General features: G+C 39.8%; 1 protein-coding gene across 6 annotated transcripts in view; it reads right to left on the bottom strand.

The window, feature by feature from the left end:
* LYST (lysosomal trafficking regulator) overlaps nt 1-18,673 on the bottom strand; it is a 200,495-nt gene that overhangs the window by 10,164 nt on the left and 171,658 nt on the right. For all 6 annotated transcript variants that reach the window (XM_021073151.2, XM_084996832.1, XM_021073152.2 and 3 more), the window contains 6 exons: nt 16,570-16,800; nt 14,579-14,768; nt 10,725-10,861; nt 7,397-7,495; nt 719-858; nt 352-449 (listed from right to left, as the gene is read on the bottom strand). In XM_021073151.2, the coding sequence (XP_020928810.2) occupies nt 352-449; nt 719-858; nt 7,397-7,495; nt 10,725-10,861; nt 14,579-14,768; nt 16,570-16,800 (895 nt within the window). The remainder of the gene's footprint in view (nt 1-351; nt 450-718; nt 859-7,396; nt 7,496-10,724; nt 10,862-14,578; nt 14,769-16,569; nt 16,801-18,673) is intronic.

Raw genomic sequence — 18,673 nt, 5'->3', positions numbered from 1 at the left:
GATTAGACCCCTAGCCTGGGAACCTCCATATGCCGCAGGAGGTGGCCCTAGAAAAGGCAAACAGACAAAAACAAAACAAAACAGAACAAAAAAACAACAAAAACTAACTCAAATGCAATCTTTAATATATAACAGAAAGAGTTAAATTATGACAATAATTGCATAGGTAGATGTTTAAATTGATGGACTAATCTTTGACCTTACTGTATTTTGATATGCATGCTAGTACCTAAGTATTTAGATCTGGCAGGGACCTGACAGATGTAATGCAACAGTTTTATTATGATGTAATCAGTGAGCTGAATGCACTGTTAGTGTGATCACCTGTGCTTTGGTTTTGGGCTAGCTCACCTGAGTCACACACGGTGGCAATGTCACCTGTAGTCTCACTGGCAGAGACAGCTGTGACAGGGCTTTTGTGTCCCGCCAGACTTTGTACGTAGCACAACCTGAAAGACCAAAAACATGAATTTATATGTAGTTATTAAATATAATTATACTTCCTTATTTCTATAATGCTTTTCCTCAGTATGTATGTACCTATTATTTTTAAGGCATTCCTAACTATATTCCTAATTGATCTTTTAATTCAGTAATATTACAAAGGCAAAGCCTGTATTTCATGCTTAAAAATTTTTAATGGAAAGATAACATTTTAGTGCATCTATTTCTCACAGTAAGGGCTATTGGCTGTGTTAGAGTTGGAGCTTTTCTGTACCTGTTTAAGTCCCATATGATGCAGGTTCCATCTCTGCTCACACTTATCATTATACTGTATGGTTTGCAAACAAATAAGCTGGTTATCTCTTCGGTGTGCCCATAGAGATGTATCTGAGACTCCATTTCTATCTCTGAGGGCTAGAATTAAAAAAAAAATAAGTAAAGGATAAGATAAAAACCATGATATAAGGTAATCTAGCATTGTATCTCAAAAATAAAAGCAACCCGAGTGACTCAAACATTCTTCTCAAACATATCATTTTTTAACCTAAGTTCAACTTTTTCTAAAGAGTAAAACTAATTAAACATGAAAAACACTTTTTTTTTTTTTCTGGTCTTTTGTTGTTGTTGCTATTTCTTGGGCCGCTCCCGCGGCATATGGAGGTTCCTAGGCTAGGGGTTGAATCGGAGCTGTAGCCACCGGCCTACGCCAGAGCCACAGCAACGCGGGATCTGAGCCGCGTCTGCAATCTACACCACAGCTCACGGCAACACCAGATCGTTAACCCACTGAGCAAGGGCAGGGACCGAACCCGCAACCTCATGGTTCCTAGTCGGATTCGTTAACCACTGCGCCACGACGGGAACTCCCCAAAAAACACTTTTTAATTGACCATAACTTCATCAACTAATAAGCTTTTCATTTTTGTATATTCTTTTCCAGTCTTTGGCCAAATACACATATGTTTTTATAGCTGTGGTTACTGTCATACAAATAATTCTCTATTTTGTATTTTATGCATCCTACCAGAAGCATTTTCCATTTTTGACAGTATCTTCAAGATTACTTTAAAGTGTTTTAATATTCTGTACAGTTTCTACACCAGAATTTACTTCAGTATCTTTTTTTTTTTTTTTTGCTTTTTAGGGCTGCACCCACAGCATATGGAAGTTCCCAGGTTTGGGGTCGAATAGGAGCTATAGCCACTGGCCTACACCACAGCTATAGCAAGGCCAGAACCGAACTGCATCTGTGACTTGCACCACAGCTCAGGGCAACACAACACTGGATCCCTAACCCACTGAGCGAGGCCAGGGACTGAACCTGTGTCCTCATGGATACTAGTCAGATTCATTTCTGCTGAACCATGATAGGAACTCCGCTTCAATATCTTTTATGGACAGGCATTTTAAATTGTTTCAAATTTTCTCAAAATTATAGATGCCATAATTAAATTCTTCATGTACACATGTTTTGTTCCTTCTCTAAGTCACTTCTTTAGAATAAATTTCGAGAATCCTACTAGTAGATCAGTGAATATTAATGATGTTATAGTTCTTGACAGTGTATTTTGCAAAGGCTTTTCACTGATTCATAATGCCTCCAACAGCGATGTACTGGTCATCAATAGTTGTGAACTGGTTTTCTAAATCAAAGGTTCCAAGGTCCACATTGGCTCACAGACGTCCACAGGGTCTAATCTTTATTTTCATTAGGTTAGCTGTTTATTGTCATAAGGTATTTCAATACTTCAAAAATATGGAAAAGTAAAAAGAAGTATAATAAAAAGCTGCATACTGACTACTCAGTGCCTAATTCTAACGTTTTGTGTAATCAGCTTATTTTTAAGATTAAGAAAACACTAAACACTACATAGTTTGTGTACTGTTTCATATCTTATTTCCTCTCCTTTATCAGAAGTTACTATTAACTTGATTTCTGTATTTGTTTCCCATGTATGTAGAACTTAGGTTCTACTGCATATTACTATAATAATAAACAACACACTACATTATTTTCCATGTTGATAAACTTTACATATATGGTGTTATTCTTTGCATATCCGTTGCATCTTGCCTTTTTGGATCATCATTGTTTTTTGAAACATATCTGAGTTGATAGCTGCAGCTCATCTATTTTTAAGTGCTTTATGGTCCAGTGTTTTATTCACATGTAAACACATATTGAAAGACTCAAATGACCAGGCGATACCAGTTTTACATTCTTCCTTGGAACAACTGGCTCAAGCTGTGCAGCAGTGGCTTCTATTTAGCAAGGACATGTGACCTTCAGCTGAACACAATCACAGCAACCCGATGGCTTTGAAAAAGGGCAAGAATCCTGGTCTGGGCCCCTTCTGGTTCTCCTCTGCGACCCTCCCCACAGGGCCATGGGGATGTGCCAGAACCCTTTCAGGTCATGCTTCTCTGTCCCTGGGACCAAGGAATTCCCTGTCCAGAAAGGCCTGAGCCTGGTCCTTCTCTACTTGAACTCTGTAGCATTGAGTTTGTGACTCAACTCTAATTCTGAATCTGTCAAGTTTTAAATGACAATCAAGGTAATTTAAATTGCATTTCTCTTATAAAAGTTTAACTTTTTCACATATTCATTTTTTTATCTGTAAATCTGCGTGCTTGTTTTTTCATTTGTTACTACCAATTTGTAGAAACTCCTCTATCTGTGGAATAGAATGCAAGTATCTTCCTTGTTTCTGCTGGTGAACTGGATCGCCATGCTAGTCTAGGGATGCCTGACCTGAAGTCCAGTCTTGAGGATCCTGGACAACCCAGGAGATTCCCAACTGGGCTGTAATTTCAGGCAAGGGTGGGTCCCATCTGAATCATCCTCACTCTCAGAGACCAGACTTGTGGAGAAGGGCCTCCTTGGGACTCCCCAGCTTGTTCTGTCCCTTGTTGTTTTGTTTTGTTTTATTAAAAAAATTTTTAGGAGTTCATGTTGTAGTGCAGTAGAAATGAATCCGACTAGGAACCATGAGGTTGCGGGTTCGATCCCTGACCTTGCTCAGTGGGTTAAGGATCCAGCGTTGCCATGAGCTGTGGTGTAGGTCACAGATGTGGCTCAGATCCCAAGTTGCTGTGGCTGGGGCGTAGGCTGGCAGCTACAGCTCTGATTAGACCCCTAGCTAGGACTCTCCATATGCCGTGGGTGCAGCCCTAAAAAGACAAAAGATGAAAAAAAAAAATTTATAGTTGCACCTGAGGCATATGGAAGTTCCCAGGCTAGGGGTCAAAATGGAGCTGCAGCTGCCAGTCTATGCCACAGTCACAGCAACACCAGATCCAAGATACATCTGTGACTTATGCCACAGTTTGCAGCAATGCCGGATTCTCAACCCACTGAGTGAAGCCAAGGATTGAACCCACATTCTCATGGTACTGGTCAGGTTCTTAACCCTCCAAGCCACAACAGGAACTTCTTTGTTATCTTCCATTCCTCTCACAAAAGGCTGTCCAAGGACAATGTCAATATTCTATTGTAAACACATATTGAAAGACTTGACAAATGGCCACAAGGCTAAAACACATATATATATGCATGTGTATGCATTTTTTTTTACTTCATGACTATGAATAATATTTATGGGATAAATACAAGATAGGTACTCTATAGTGGCTGTTGAAATTTTATAGACTTTGCATTTTAAAATGATTGCAAGTATGGAGTTCCTATTATGGCTTAACTGGTTAAGAACCCAACCAGTATCCATGAGGATGTGGGTTTGAGTTGCCACAAGCTGTGGTGTAGATTGCAGATGTGGCTCGGATCTGGTGTTGCTGTGGCTGTGGTGAAGGTTGGCAGCTACAGCTCTGATTCAACCCCTAGCCTGGGAACTTCCATATGCTGTGGGTGTGGCCCTAAAAAAAAAGATAACAACAAAAAAAAGATTGTAAGAGTTAGTGTTACTAGATGATTCCCTGACAGATCAGAAAATAATTTCCATGGGTAGAACTGTAATCTTGTGCTGCCTACTTCTTAAAATGTTCCTGAATGATGTATTACTACCTTGGATAAACTGCATATATATTCTCCTACCACTATCAATTTAGAGAACAGAAATATAGGCGTTCATTAATACAAAGATGATATGGCCACATTATTGAACTAGTGAAAAAATGACTCAAGATGAACTGTTTTAAAATCAGTTATCACTTTTAGAAGATATTCTTCTCTAATATGTAAATGGCTTATAGATAATAGTTCCTTATAACTAATCAATTTATTCATCATTACTTAATCATATCCTACATGGCACTTGGGAGCCTGTCTTTTGTCTCTGTTAAAGCCAAGACAAATGAGAGCATGAGTACTTTTAGAACCATGGCATTCCATGGGTTGGGAGAATGGAAACTAGTGAACATGAGGTTAGCTTCCTGCAGCTTCGGGGACCCCAAAACAATGGTTCCCAAGAAAAAGCAACAATATCTACAAAAACCCAAGTAATCTTCCTTCAGATAAACAGTGATAAAATCACATAGCTAACCATATTTTTGGACATGGTTTAAACAATAACTGTTAATCTCATGACTTGATTACCTATTACTATTAATACTTAGGAGAAAAAACCCCTTATACATGAGTTGGAAAAAAAAACCACTTTCAGGCAAATAAAGAAATGGGGAAGGTAGATAACATAAGACTTTACAAGCCTATGATAACTTCAAACTAAAAGAAGCAGACGTCTTGCTATATCCACACGATAAGAGCTACACCTTTGATCTGCTATTTTAAAACTATGCTGTCCACAGTTACTCCTGTACTGACAACCTAATCTTTTTTTTTAACCAAAACTGTATATGGTGTTTGTGTACAATTAAAAATTTAGGAGTTCCCTGGTGGCCTACTGGGTTAAGGATCTGGCATTGTCACTGCTGTGGCTGGGGTTGCTGCCATGGCACAGGTTTGATCCTTGCCTAGGAACTTCCATATGTTGTGGGTGCAGCCAAAAATTGTTTTTTTTTTTTTATTAGTAATTATAGGGAAAAGGGAAGTAAGGAAAACTAAGAACAAGGCTGTTCAAAGTTTGGGGAAAAGCAAGGGGAAATAAAAAATGAAAGAAGCAGCTAGTTTTTAAATAAGTGTCTGTGACATGGTACAAATGATCTGAGTATACTAGCAGACAACTGCTCTAGCAGCAGAGGTTAGAGTATATTTGTAGGAAAAGGAAACAGAAGGGTGATCTCAGAAGGTGAAAGGCAATGGCAGCAGGAAATATTAGAGATGTTATAAAATTAACATCCACTTTAGGCCTTTGGGAGTAAAAAGGAGAAAACAGGAGACATTCTGAAAGTGAAGGCACTTCTCTGCTTAGATTCCCTCGTGGTCTTTCTATTGTGGCTGGTGTGTAAGAACTTCCCCTCACTGTTTCTCACCTGCTCTTGCCTCTCTCCTCCCAGCATCTTACACCCTAAGCTGCATGTGACACTATCTGCCATCCCCCAGACACCAGGCCTTCAAGTCCATGTTATGTTTTTGGTTTACTTTACCGAATACTTTTCCCTCATTTCTCCACTTAGTAAAAGGAGCCCGAAAGATCCAGCTCAGGTGTAACTTTTCAGGCTTCTGACACCTGGTTGGTCCCTCTTCTGGCTCTTCTGACCTGTGCGTGGATCTTTCTCAGGGTACAACCTCACTGTCCTGCACTGGCCTGTACTGCCCACCTCCTGCTAAGGAGCCTCCCCAGGCCGGCCTGCATCCCTGCAGTGCCTCCTGACCAGTTCCCTCCTTCCCCCATCTCATCTCCCTTCTAAGCAGTTCTCCTTGTGGGGCTCCATAGTGACTGCCTTAAAACCTGACTGGATCATATTAATGATCAATTAATAAACCATTAAACATTTCAAAGGCGCCTTACACTAAGATACAGAAACGATATCATGGTCACATTTGCACCTCAAGGATTATGGCAAAGACCCTTAACAGGAGTTTAAAAAGGAATAAACTTGGACAGAGAAGTAAGGAACCTAGTGTCACCCTATGCTAGGGATACAGGTTTCACTCAGTTAAACATGTATAAAACAATGGAGAAAATTGCAATGGAAAAAAAAAAAAAGCACAGGAAAGTTCCAGACTAGAATGATAACCACTGAATCTTTTTTTTTTTGTCTTTTTGCCATTTCTTGGGCCGCTCCCTCGGCATATGGAGGTTCCCAGGCTAGGGGTCGAATCGGAGCTGTAGCCGCTGGCCTATGCCAGAGCCACAGCAATGCAGGATCCGAGCCGCGTCTGCAACCTACACCACAGCTCACGGCAACGCCGGATCGTTAACCCACTGAGCAAGGGCAGGGACCGAACCCGCAACCTCATGGTTCCTAGTCGGATTCGTTAACCACTGCGCCACGACGGGAACTCCAACCACTGAATCTTTGACGGCACCACAGACCATTGATTCGAGTAAGGAATGACAGTGAATCAAAAGGCGTATTGCATAACGTGTTCTTTACTAGACTGTTTTAATACTTCAACTTTCAAATCTTAAAGATTCAGTAAACGGCTGAAAAAACTTCTCCCAGTAAGTGGCAGAACTCAAGACTGGCTCCTTGCACTTTGCTGTCATTTAATTCACCCAGAGAGGATAGGGATGTTGAACGTTACGAGTTTTGTGCTTCCAAACTTTACAAACACTTGTGGGGTTCTTGTAAGTATCCAAGTTGATACCCAGAATACTGGTGAGCAAGCATCAAAATGCCATGAAAAGGCTTAAACACAAAACATATTATAACTCAAAATACTCTCTCTCTCTGACCTTTACAGTTATTTTAAAAAATTTTCAAGATTCTAATTAACCTAAAACTAGAGTTAGATATTTTAAGAGCTTTTGTAAAGAAGAGATTAAAGTACAAAAAATTTAAGTTAATTTTACACTAAATAAATTATACTTCTTAAAGGGTCTCTTCCCCTCACTGACATGACATCGTCCAAAGCAAGCCCAGGACCTACCGTGCCACTCGTAAATCTGTTCGTGTAGGCTGTGATGACACCGCATTTGCTCCCAGTAAACAGTTGGCAACTGTCAGGTACCCAGGCACAACTAGTCACCTTGAAAAAGGACAAATCAAAGATTATCAACTACCACAAAAAAGTTAAGAAAATATATAAAAACCATGAGAAATGTTTCTACTTTTTTTTTTTTTAATGGCCACATGCACGGCATATGGAAATTCCTAGGCCAGGGATCAAACTGTAGCCACAGCTGCAACCTGTGCCACAGCTGTGGCAACACCAGATCCTTAACCCAGTGTGCCACAGCAGGAACTCCTGCTTCCACTTTTCTGACAATTATTTTTCAAATACGTGATCACAATACTTAAGGTAAACATTTTGCTTGAAATGATCAGCATGATTCAAGATACAATAATAGAGTATTCTGTAACTTTAAGATGTCTAAAAGCTGTTTCCAAACTAAAATGTATTATGTTGTATATAACTTTACATTTTTCTGTACACACACACACGACCATTTGTTCCTCAGAAATTTAAACTAAATGACCCAGAATTGACTAGATTCAAGGTTTAGTGAGTGTGTGTGTGTGATGCATTTACCTGATTTTTACTTTTCTTTCTTTCTTTTTCCCTGTGTTTGATGGGGAAACTTGTAAATAGTACATGTAAATAGAGGTATTGCTCCTAACAGTTCTGAAGGTTGTGAAATAGAAGGAAAGAAAACATGGAGGAAAAAGTCTGGTATTATTCCACTCGGATTATAAACCCCTGAGTCCCAGCCACTGAGACACTACTCAAGGTCAACTTAACTCTCTGCTTGGCTTGACAGTCTTCCCCCGAGCACTAGCCGACCCCCAGCTGCTTTGCTCTAGTCCTACATCTCCCGGTCAGTTGGGTGGCAGTACCCGCAGACATCACTTCACTAAGAATACGGTGGTCATCAGCCACAGCCCTCAGCCCCTTCCCCGCTTTGTGCTACAAAATGTCGTCTGTCTACTGATTTAGAGAAGCCCCTCTGTTTTTAAAATTTCAAACTGTTATTTGTGGGATTTTCCCCCAGCCCTACAAATGTGTTTAAGTGTCTGCGACTTTAAAAAATGACTTTCTTTGATCCTTTTGATTCTTCCTAACTCAAAATATATCATTAGAGCCTATTGGATCCAATTTTGTTTTTTGAGTTTCTTTCTTGAATAGTCCTATTTATAAAGACTGATATTTCATAATTTCTATCTTTTTTAGAGGTCTTTCAAAGAAAAAAGAAAATGTACTTACTTTTTATATATAGAATAAAGCTCATTCTGTCTTGCACTTACCATATGGGTCTACTGAATTCTTTTATAAACCTAAGTTACATTATAGGACTTCAATAATTTCATTTGTTCTCTATCTTGAAACATTTTGTAATTTCATCATCTTAGGAATTATTTCACTGCTATTATTCAATTATTCCCAACCATGCTAAAACAAAACAAACAAAATAAGAAAATGGAAGAATGAGGGATCTCCCAGAAAGATACTGTAAAATGTGAAATAAATTGTCATCTTTTGTTTTTCTTATGCATTGGTGAAAGAATGCCATCTCTTTTGAGAGAAGACCAGAGGCATTTCTGTAGTATGCTTTCAGCTGTCATTGAACACAGTTGGGAATTCAGACTTTTTCATCTTGTAGTGATAATAGAAAAAAGAAGAAAACTGAGAGGAGTATGTTTCACAATTATGAGATCAATCAGAAGATGAAGGCAAAGAGACAGCAGGACTCTGATCTGTAATGAGGATGATGAAATTGAAAGTGATATCTCAGAGTGTGACTCTTCATAGGATAATATCCTAGACAAGAGTTATCAACCTGAGAATTAAGGAATGAGCAATGAAACTGGTATCCTTATCTAGTCATTTGACCAGAAGTACTTGATCACATAATGTTTGCCAAAAGTCTGGATCATCCTGGTTTTTTGCTGTTGGTGTTGGTGTTGTTTGCATTTTGGGGCTGCACCTGTAGCATATGGAAGTTCCTAGGCCAGGAGTCACATCAGAGCTACAGCTGTTGGCCTACAACCACAGCAATGTGGGATCCGAGGTGCATCTGTGACCTACACCACAGCTCACAGCAACGCTGGATCCTTAACACACTGAGCAAGGCCAGGGATCGAACCTACATCCTCATGGATACCAGTCGGATTTCCTACCTCTGAGCCACAACGGGAGCTCCAGGATCATCCTGCTTTGCTAAAACAACTTGTGAGAGTATTTTTTTCATTTTCAATGATGTTTCTCAATTTTACATGGCAGAAATAATTCTGCAGTGCTTAAACTGCTTATTAAAATTTCTAATAAGGTTGTTTTTCATTGTCCTTTACTCTTACTTTTGTTAGTTTACTGGTGAGCCAGATGACAAAAGGCGATGACCTTTTTTTCTGCTTGTATTGAAGGCTGAGCAAACAAGTCATTGCTTTCCTTTCTTTCACTGCCAGAAATACCCCCAAAGTAGCCTACTCCACTTCTAAAATGCTCAGGGAATGGTGATAAGCGTCAGGACACAAGAATAGGCATCAGGTGTTATGTATGCAATCGAAGTCAGAAAACAGTAAAAGAACTTCCTATGGAAAGACAGCCAAAGAAAGCAGGTTTAACATACAATTTAGTACCAGAAAAAGCTGTGGCAGTACTGTATGTGTATGTGTGTGTGTGTGTGACATGCACGTGTGTGTGTGGTGTTTTATAGCTTACAAAGTACTTGCACTAACATTGGAGACATTTTTACAATGGTCAAACTTTATGAGACAGTACTGGGAGTATGGCTATCCCAGTCTTAAAGAGGAGGAAAGATGCTCGAGTCTGGAAAGGCTAAGTTACTTGCCAAAGGCTACGTGGTAAATAATGGAGCTGGACACTAACACAGGTCACAGGGTTTTAGTTAGGCCCAGTGCTCTTTCCACCACATCGTGATGCCCAAATACCTGGTCCATTTAGAAAAAAAAAGGTTAAGAAGATGGCACCCTGGTTACTGAAAATGACACAGTGACAAAAGGCAAGTGAATGGTGAGAAGAAAGAAAGGCTCATTTTGTTTCCACACTATGCCACGAGCTGATGCTGAGTAGGAGATTAAAATACTATCTCAACAAGGTACTGGGTAGAGGAGAAATTCTGGGGCACAGTCAAAACTGAGGTAGTTAGGGAGTCTGTAAGCACCATAAACAAGGCAGACGTCCAGCATCATCAGTTTCCTCACTGCACTAATTGCAGGATATTAAGACTAGCTGCCATCAGGCTGACTCCTTTTTTAAGCATTACATTGAATTATTATAACTTCATAAAAACATTTACCTGATACTGCTGTGAACTTTGTATAAAGTTTATTGGAGGCTCGCTTTGTTTACTCTTCAACCTTAAAATGTTATCAGCATATCCCCAGCTCAGGATGGCTGACCACTGAATGTCAGTGTTGTTCATGCTTCTCACACCTCAAGAAGGAGAAATAAAAGAATCAGTTGCCACTGCTCAGTTATGTTTGGACAGCCCCCCAAAATGGCAGGTTGAAGGCTGAGGCTGACTTAGCAGAGCATGGTCATTCCAGTGCAAAATCATCTTCACATCCATAAGGTGGAACGATTTGTATTAAATTTCTCTTAAGGAGTTCCCGTCGTGGCGCAGTGGTTAACGAATCCGACTAGGAACCATGAGGTTGCGGGTTCGGTCCCTGCCCTTGCTCAGTGGGTTCACGATCCGGCGTTGCCGTGAGCTGTGGTGTAGGTTGCAGATGCGGCTCGGATCCCGAGTTGCTGTGGCTCTGGCGTAGGCCAGTGGCTACAGCTCCGATTCAACCCCTAGCCTGGGAACCTCCATATGCCGCGGGAGCGGCCCAAGAAATAGCAACAACAACAACAACAACAAAAAAGACAAAAAAAAAAAAAATTCTCTTAAGACATTTTAATAAAAGATACTGATAATCAAGCTTCCTCTATTCGTGTTCTGTGACACCTTTACTTTTAACTTTTAATAATAAATATGAAGTAGGTAATAATTTTCTAGCTACTCCCTTGAAAAATCAACATGGACAACTATTAATATAAGAAAGGGAACATTCTAAGAGTAGGGTGCAACCCTGAGGAGGGATAATTTAGACCTATAACCGCAAAGATTTTGCATGGTAGACCTTCATTTATTAAGGTTCTGTTCTTTTCTCCTGCCCTCAACATAGTATTATGTTCTTTTGGGGTAAAGATTTGAACATCTTGACACCCCTTTTCAGTGTTACTTATACTTTATGCCTTGTTGGCATGTTGAATACAGCTAATGCAGCATAAATAATGTCCTTGAAACTTCAAAGCTTTCAGTGCCTTAAGGTGAGAAAATCTAAGTTCCTAGCATAATACCCAGCATATAGAGAAATAAAACAAGTAAATATTTGTTGAATGAATCAACAGCACACTGAAAATGTAACTTGTAGGTTTCTTTTTGTGTTGTTGAGTATGATGCCAAATGCTGACATTAGTTTTGCAACAAAGAAACTGGGATACCCTTCCTGGATACAAACTAAGGTCCTATGAAAAAGACTGCATTTCACAAGCCTCAGGACCTCTCCAACCCTGACATGATGCCCTGGACTAGGGTAGGTGCTCAATAAGTGTTCCCAGTTTCTCATTACAGCCATACAAGATGCACCTTCTTTTCTTAAAAAAGAAAAATAAACTTCTCTTTTTTGATTAGAACAGTGGATCTTAAACAGGAGTTTTCTAGAAAACTGCTTTTTCAGCATGTGTAGGCTTAGACCCAAGCTATAGAGATTCTGATGCTGTGTCTCCAGTGGGATCCAACCGAGTATATTTTGGAAAAAAAGCACCTCAGGAAATTTTGAGGAATAGTCAGTTCTTGAGTAACTGGCCTATTCTGAGCTTAAGATCATTAAAACCATAGCAATTTAGTTGTTACGTTGTATCATGCATGTATAACTAAGCAAAAGGACACAGCTATTTGATGTAACTGGTGCTGGACACTTTGAAGCTGCCGACATGTGACCTTTCATCTGCCAGCTGCACACCCACTCACTCAAGGCCTCTATGAAATGCCGGCAGTGGACAGCTATGTGCTGGGTACAGCAGTGACGCTCACAGTCCCTGGCCCCAAGGTGCTTACAGTCCAATGGATATTTATTTATTAAGCCCTTAGGATGAGACAGATGCTGTGTTAATCATTCCTTATATTATCTCATTTAATCCTTACAGTGAATTACCCTGTAGGTAAGTCCTTTCATTATTCATATTTTATAGATTAAAAGCCAGTATTTGAAAAGCATAAGTAATTTTCTGCAGAGCTGGGATGCAAACTCAGGCCCTGTGCTCCCGAGGCCACTGCCATAACATGGATTATGCCACTTCCCTGGACACACCTGGATTCTGACAAATCCTAAATATTTTCTATGAGGAAATAAAGTGTAACTTGAATGAACACAGCTATTAAGGGCCACTAAAGGCTGGTGACTGTAGTAACACAAATAAGATGAGTTGACAATTACATTGGGCTTATTGAAGTCCTATTGTGCTAAGTGATAATACCAGCCCTTTCTCTCTGCTCAGGAGATATAAACTTCAATCCACTCTACCTTAATTTTTCAAAGGTAAATTATTCACACATTTTGGTACTTTAAATATGATTAGTAGTAAATTATTCATGACACATCTTCATAGCTAAATTGCATCACACTAGTGAGACTAAACCACTGATAATACATTTATGATTACAGGAATTTACCTTATCCTACTAATTCACTAAACTTAGATAAAATGCTTTGCGGCCTCTTATTTCCAGCATCTATAAAGGCAATCTTTCATTTCATGACAGAATTAGGAGTGAGCCTAAAAGAACTGTTGCCCAGCCAGCACAATTAATTCCTTTAAGTGACTGATGCTTGGCAGGGGCCTGGCATCTGTGCACGGCAGTGCTCTACAGTGGAAGAAGGCCATGTGGGCCTGGGAAGCCCAGTACCCAGAACATGAAGCTCAACACTAACAGTGTGGAAGGCTCTGGGGCGTCCAGCCCACACGCCAGCTTCCAGGGAGATCTGTACACTCTTTTTTTTTTTTGTCTTTTTTGCTATTTCTTGGGCCACTGCCATGGCCTATGGAGGTTCCCAGGCTAGGGGTCTAATCGGAGCTGTAGCTGTCAGCCTATGTCAGAGCCACAGCAATGCAGGATCCGAGCCGTGTCTGCAACCTACACCACAGCTCACGGCAACGCCGGATTGTTAACCCACTGAGCAAGGGCAGGGACCAAACCTGCAACCTCATGGTTCCTAGTCAGATTCGTTAACCACTGCGCCACGACGGGAACTCCAGGTCTGTACACTCTTGTCAGGACCAGGCAGGTGCCCCAGTCACTCATTTCAGTGCACAGAGCCCGTGCCTAGTCAGCAGGGAGAGTTCTTTTACATTTAGTAAAGCATAAAAGAAGGATGTTTGGAAGGACGGAGGGATTACTTGAGTGGAAAATGTGCTAGTTTTCCAGTGTGTAGGTGACATTTAGAAACAAGAGGGCCTCTACTGTATGGTACTTTTCCATGTGCTGCTTTTAGGTGACTCAGTGCACAGGGAGGTGAGAAAAGGGTTGCTTTCCAGACATTCGTATTTTTAAAACCTATTTTCAAAGCTATCATGACTTCCCTGCTTTGTTTCATTTGTTTTAATCTCATGACTGTATCTGCTTAGGTACTCAATTTGCTGGTCAAATTAGTCTGTCTCTTCTTAGCTTCAAGAGCCTCAAAGGATATATTGTATAGAATTTTGACAATGTTTTTATCTTGAGACATTATTTATTCTTGTCTCCTTCAACTCCTTCTCTCATTTCAGATGACACTGCATTTAATTCCCATTTTTTTTTTCATGTAGTATATATATATTTTTTAACCAAGTGGCAGCAGCACCTGCAGCATATGGAAGTTTCTGAGCCAGGGAATCGAGCCATGGCCACTGTAGAAGCAATGCCATGCAGTTATGCTGTGAGCCACAAGTCCTTTATGTAGTACGTTTTAATTCTGATTTTGCATTAAATAAACACAAATTTGAGTTTACTTCTTCACCAAGGATGCAGAAAAAATTAGAAAACAGCAGCACAGATGAGGGGAAACATTCAACTCTAAGGAAAGATAACTTAGGATGACTTGATGTTCATTATGTTTCCTTTACCTTGTTCTTTGCTGTACGTCATCAGAAGACAGAAGTTTCGGGACAAGCCACAGATTGCTCTAGTGGGCAAAGCCTGGAGAGAGCCGAATCTTTCTCCATGGGGCTGGCTGAAGCAGACCACAGGCACTGGAGCACTTGGGGAGCCTACATGCTCCCCCCATTTCAAGCCTTTAATCCATGACAAAGGACTCTAAAATTGAGGAAGGTGGAAAGTACAATTTAAAAAAAAGGTAGTAAATAAAGAATTACTTCTAATTTAAATTCTAAACAAAGTGAGAAAAAACAGCCTGATTATAAGCCCTTTGTGGGCAAGGATCATTTCAAAATTTTTCACTTCCCCAGGCTTAGCTTATGGAAATATGTGTTCCTGGCTGCTGGACCCAGTAATGGACAAGACAGATGATGTCCCTGCACTGTGGAGCTGCATGCTAGCTGGGCAGACAGTAAATGCACAGACACAGACTGAAGAAAGTGAAAGGTGGTGAAAGTGCTGTGAAGAAAATCAAAGGAGAGGAAGAAGAATGAGAGTTGACATACGAGGGTGGGGAAGACTGAGGAGATGGCGTCTGAGCAGATACCAAGTGGAACGAGAGAAGACGCTGGGGCCCATCTGGGGTAGGGCCACCAGGTGCAGGGAACAGCCAGTGCGAGGTGCTGAGGTGGGAATGAGGTGGGTCGTACACATCCCCCTGCAAACAGACACACTGCTCAGATCCTTCAGACCCACCAACCAGAAGGAATTAATGAGCAGTAACTCAACTAAATGGTATTTGTGACTTTTCAGGGATGTACTGTTATTTTGACATGTTAAAATAAGAGATTCTAGTTAAAAATAATGATCCCGGTAATAATAATGATGAAAAGGCTTCAAAATCATAGGAGTTAAATTGACAAGTAAACACAAAACAAAAAATAAGGTTTCAACTATGAAACACAACATTGGTGATCCAGGTTCAGTCAAACAACACTGTCCATCATACTGTTTTAAATTTCAGTTTTACTGGTCGTATAAATTTTGTTTGTATTTAACATACAAATTTAATATATGTGAGCTATGAGCATAAAGAATTTACATTTAGTGATCTATTTGTGTTCTACATTTAGTGTATTTAAACAGCATTATTATGAGACAAGGTCTGTGAAAGCCATTTCTCTCAACATAGATCACAGATGACTGTAGGCTGAGATCTGTGTTGTACTTGAGCTCCAACGTCCTTTGTAACCTCTTTCCCTGCTTTTTAATTTTCTGTGATGACCTTCTGCAAACCTTCATAACACTTTAAAATTCAGTCTCCCATCTTATGCTGCTTTTATAATAAAGAACTGAGTTGAGGGTTAGAATACATTTTACTCTTAAGGTTTGCTTGCTTCATTTTTTCTAATTCAAAGTAATTCCTATTTTAAGAGGCAATACTTTTTTTTTTTTTTTTTGGCTGAGCCCATAGCATGCAAAAATTCCTGGGCCGGGAATCAAACCCACACCACAGCAGTGACAATGCTGGATCTTTAACCCACTGAACCACAAGGGGACTCCAAGAGGCAATACTTTTTATCATTACGATCTGGAGGCACAAAAAAATATATATAAGGTTTCCCCTTTAATTGTAAACCAAAACATTTACACCTCTGGTCAGTACTTTTGGTGAAAGATGATAATGGGACCATGTGTACACTGGCCATGTGTGCACTGGCACACGTATGCTCAGACTGTTCTTGAGTCCTGGGTGGTTACTTTCCTCTCTTTGCAACACCTGTTATATCACTGCCTTGTGACCTTTCCCTAGTAATAACCCTCTCCTCCTGTCACTAACACAGCATTGACCACACACAGAACATTGCTGGTAATGCACATGTGTGTGTGCATGTGCTGGCACACACCTTCAGGCTGGGACCAGGATACTCATTCCCTCGCTCCTAGAGCCTAAGAGAGGCCTGAGGACTCAGGAGTAGAGCCAGTTTTTGCTAATTCTACTGAAATTCAAATGACATACCGGATAGGGAATTTCTTTGACGGGTTCTCTGGTTTCCCTGAAAGCAAACTGCACTAACAACCCCACAGCAGCAGGAAGCTCTCCTTCAATGTTGAGTTTGGATCCAGGTCGGCTCGCGTGGGCTGACTGGAACAGCTGACGAGGGGTTTGGCCGTAGGTTTTTATCATGGTTTCTAGTGCTCGTCTCTGAACTGGATCTTCAACTGCAGAGACATCCATTCCAAAATATGTCTGAGAAGTAAAAGAGCAAAAGAAAACAAGAGACAGGTGAGAAGTAAGACTTGACAAGAACACCAAGGGAAAAACAAAAACTTGTTTGATTTTCTAGGCAATGGTTTACTCTTTTTCAAGTGGAAAGGATTTTAAAATGTTTTTGGTCAGGTTAATAATCACTAATAGTCTCAATGAGATCAGAATATGAATAATCAATGTTTTTGAGTGGATGAATGAAAATAATGTATCTTGATTGACCGGTGATAATTAGGTAAGTTTATAAAATTGATTTTTAATTTAAAAGAATTCATATAATGGAGTTCCCATTGTGGCACAGCAGAAATGAATCTGACTAATATCCATGAGGATATGGGGTAGATCCCTGGCCTTGCTCAGTGGGTTGGGAATCCAGTGCTGCTGTGAGCTATGGTGTAGGTCACAGGAGTGGCTTGGATCCTGCATTGTTGTGGCTGTGGTGTAGGCCAGCAGCTATAGTTCTGATTTGACCCCTAGTCTGGGAACTTTCATATGCTGCAGATGCAGCCCTGAAAAGGAGAAAAAAAAAGTAAAAAAATAAAAGAATAGTCAGGTAAGACCTCATTTGTCTGCACAGCAAAGGAAGCCACCAGCAAAATGAAAAGACCTACTGAAAGAGAGAAATTATTTGCAAATTGCATATCTGATAAAGGGTTAATATCCAAAATATATGAAGAATTCACATATCCCAATAGCAAAAAAATAAGCAGTTTGATTAAAAAGTGGGCAGAGAATCCGAAAAGACATTTTCTAAAACAGACACACAGATGGTCAATAGGCACATGAAAAGATGCTCAGCATCACTAATCATTAGGAAAATGCATCAAAAGTATAATGAAATGTCACCTCATACTGGTTAGAATAGCTATTCTAGCTAGCATCGAAAGGAGAAGAGATTACAAGTATTGGTGAAGATAGGGTGAAAAAAAAGCCCTTGTGCACTGTTGATGGGAATGTAAATTGGTGCAGCCACTATGGAAAACAGTGTGGCGGTTCTTCAAAAAATTAAAACTAGAACTACCATATGATCTAGCAATTCCATTTCTGAGTATTTATTCAAAAACACTAATTTGAAATGATATATGCATTCCTATTTTCATTACAGGATTACTTATAATATGGAAGCAACCTAAACTTGCAATGATGGAATGGATAAAGAAGATGTGGCATATGTATAATGGAATACTATTCAGCCATAAAAAGAATGAAATCTTGTGACATCATGGATGGACTTTGAAAACATTATACTAAGTAAAATAAGTCAAACGCAGAAAAACAAATACTATACAAATAAGTGAGATCTCATTTATATGTGAAATCTAAACAAACAAAAAACCAAGCTCATAGATAACAGAGAACAGATTTGTAGTTGCTAAAGGTGGGGGTTGGGAAAAATGGGTTAAAGGGACCAAAACGTATAAATTTCCATTTACAAAACAAGTTATGGAGATGTAATGTACAGCATGGAGACTACAGTTTATAACGTTGTATTGCCTATCTGAAAGTTGCTAAGAGAGTTAATCTTAAAAGTCTTCATCACAAGAAAAACATTTTTTGTAACTATGTATGGGGTGGATGTTAACTAGATTTAATGTGGTGATCATTTCACAAATGATAAAATCTTTATGTTATATCCAGGAAAGCTGTAAAGTGTAGGTCAATTAGGCCTCAAACTGAAAAAAGAAAAACTAAATGAGGTTTTTCTTTGGTCTTCTCTTTCAGTGAGAATTGATGAAAAATAACCAAGATTTTCAATTAAGTTGATCCAAAATTGCTTCCATGAGCAGATTAGCAGGTGGCTTTGCTTTTCAATAGCTGCCTGACAGGCTTTGGTCAGAAAGCTAGAGTCAAGAAA

The sequence above is a fragment of the Sus scrofa genome, chromosome 14 (genome assembly GCF_054392235.1).
Source record: "Sus scrofa isolate SSC_HxYL_T2T_F1_AM1 chromosome 14, Sscrofa_HxYL_maternal_Yorkshire_Landrace_v2.0, whole genome shotgun sequence".
Taxonomy (NCBI): Eukaryota; Metazoa; Chordata; class Mammalia; order Artiodactyla; family Suidae; genus Sus; species Sus scrofa.
This window is presented reverse-complemented; position numbering and strand designations above follow the sequence as displayed.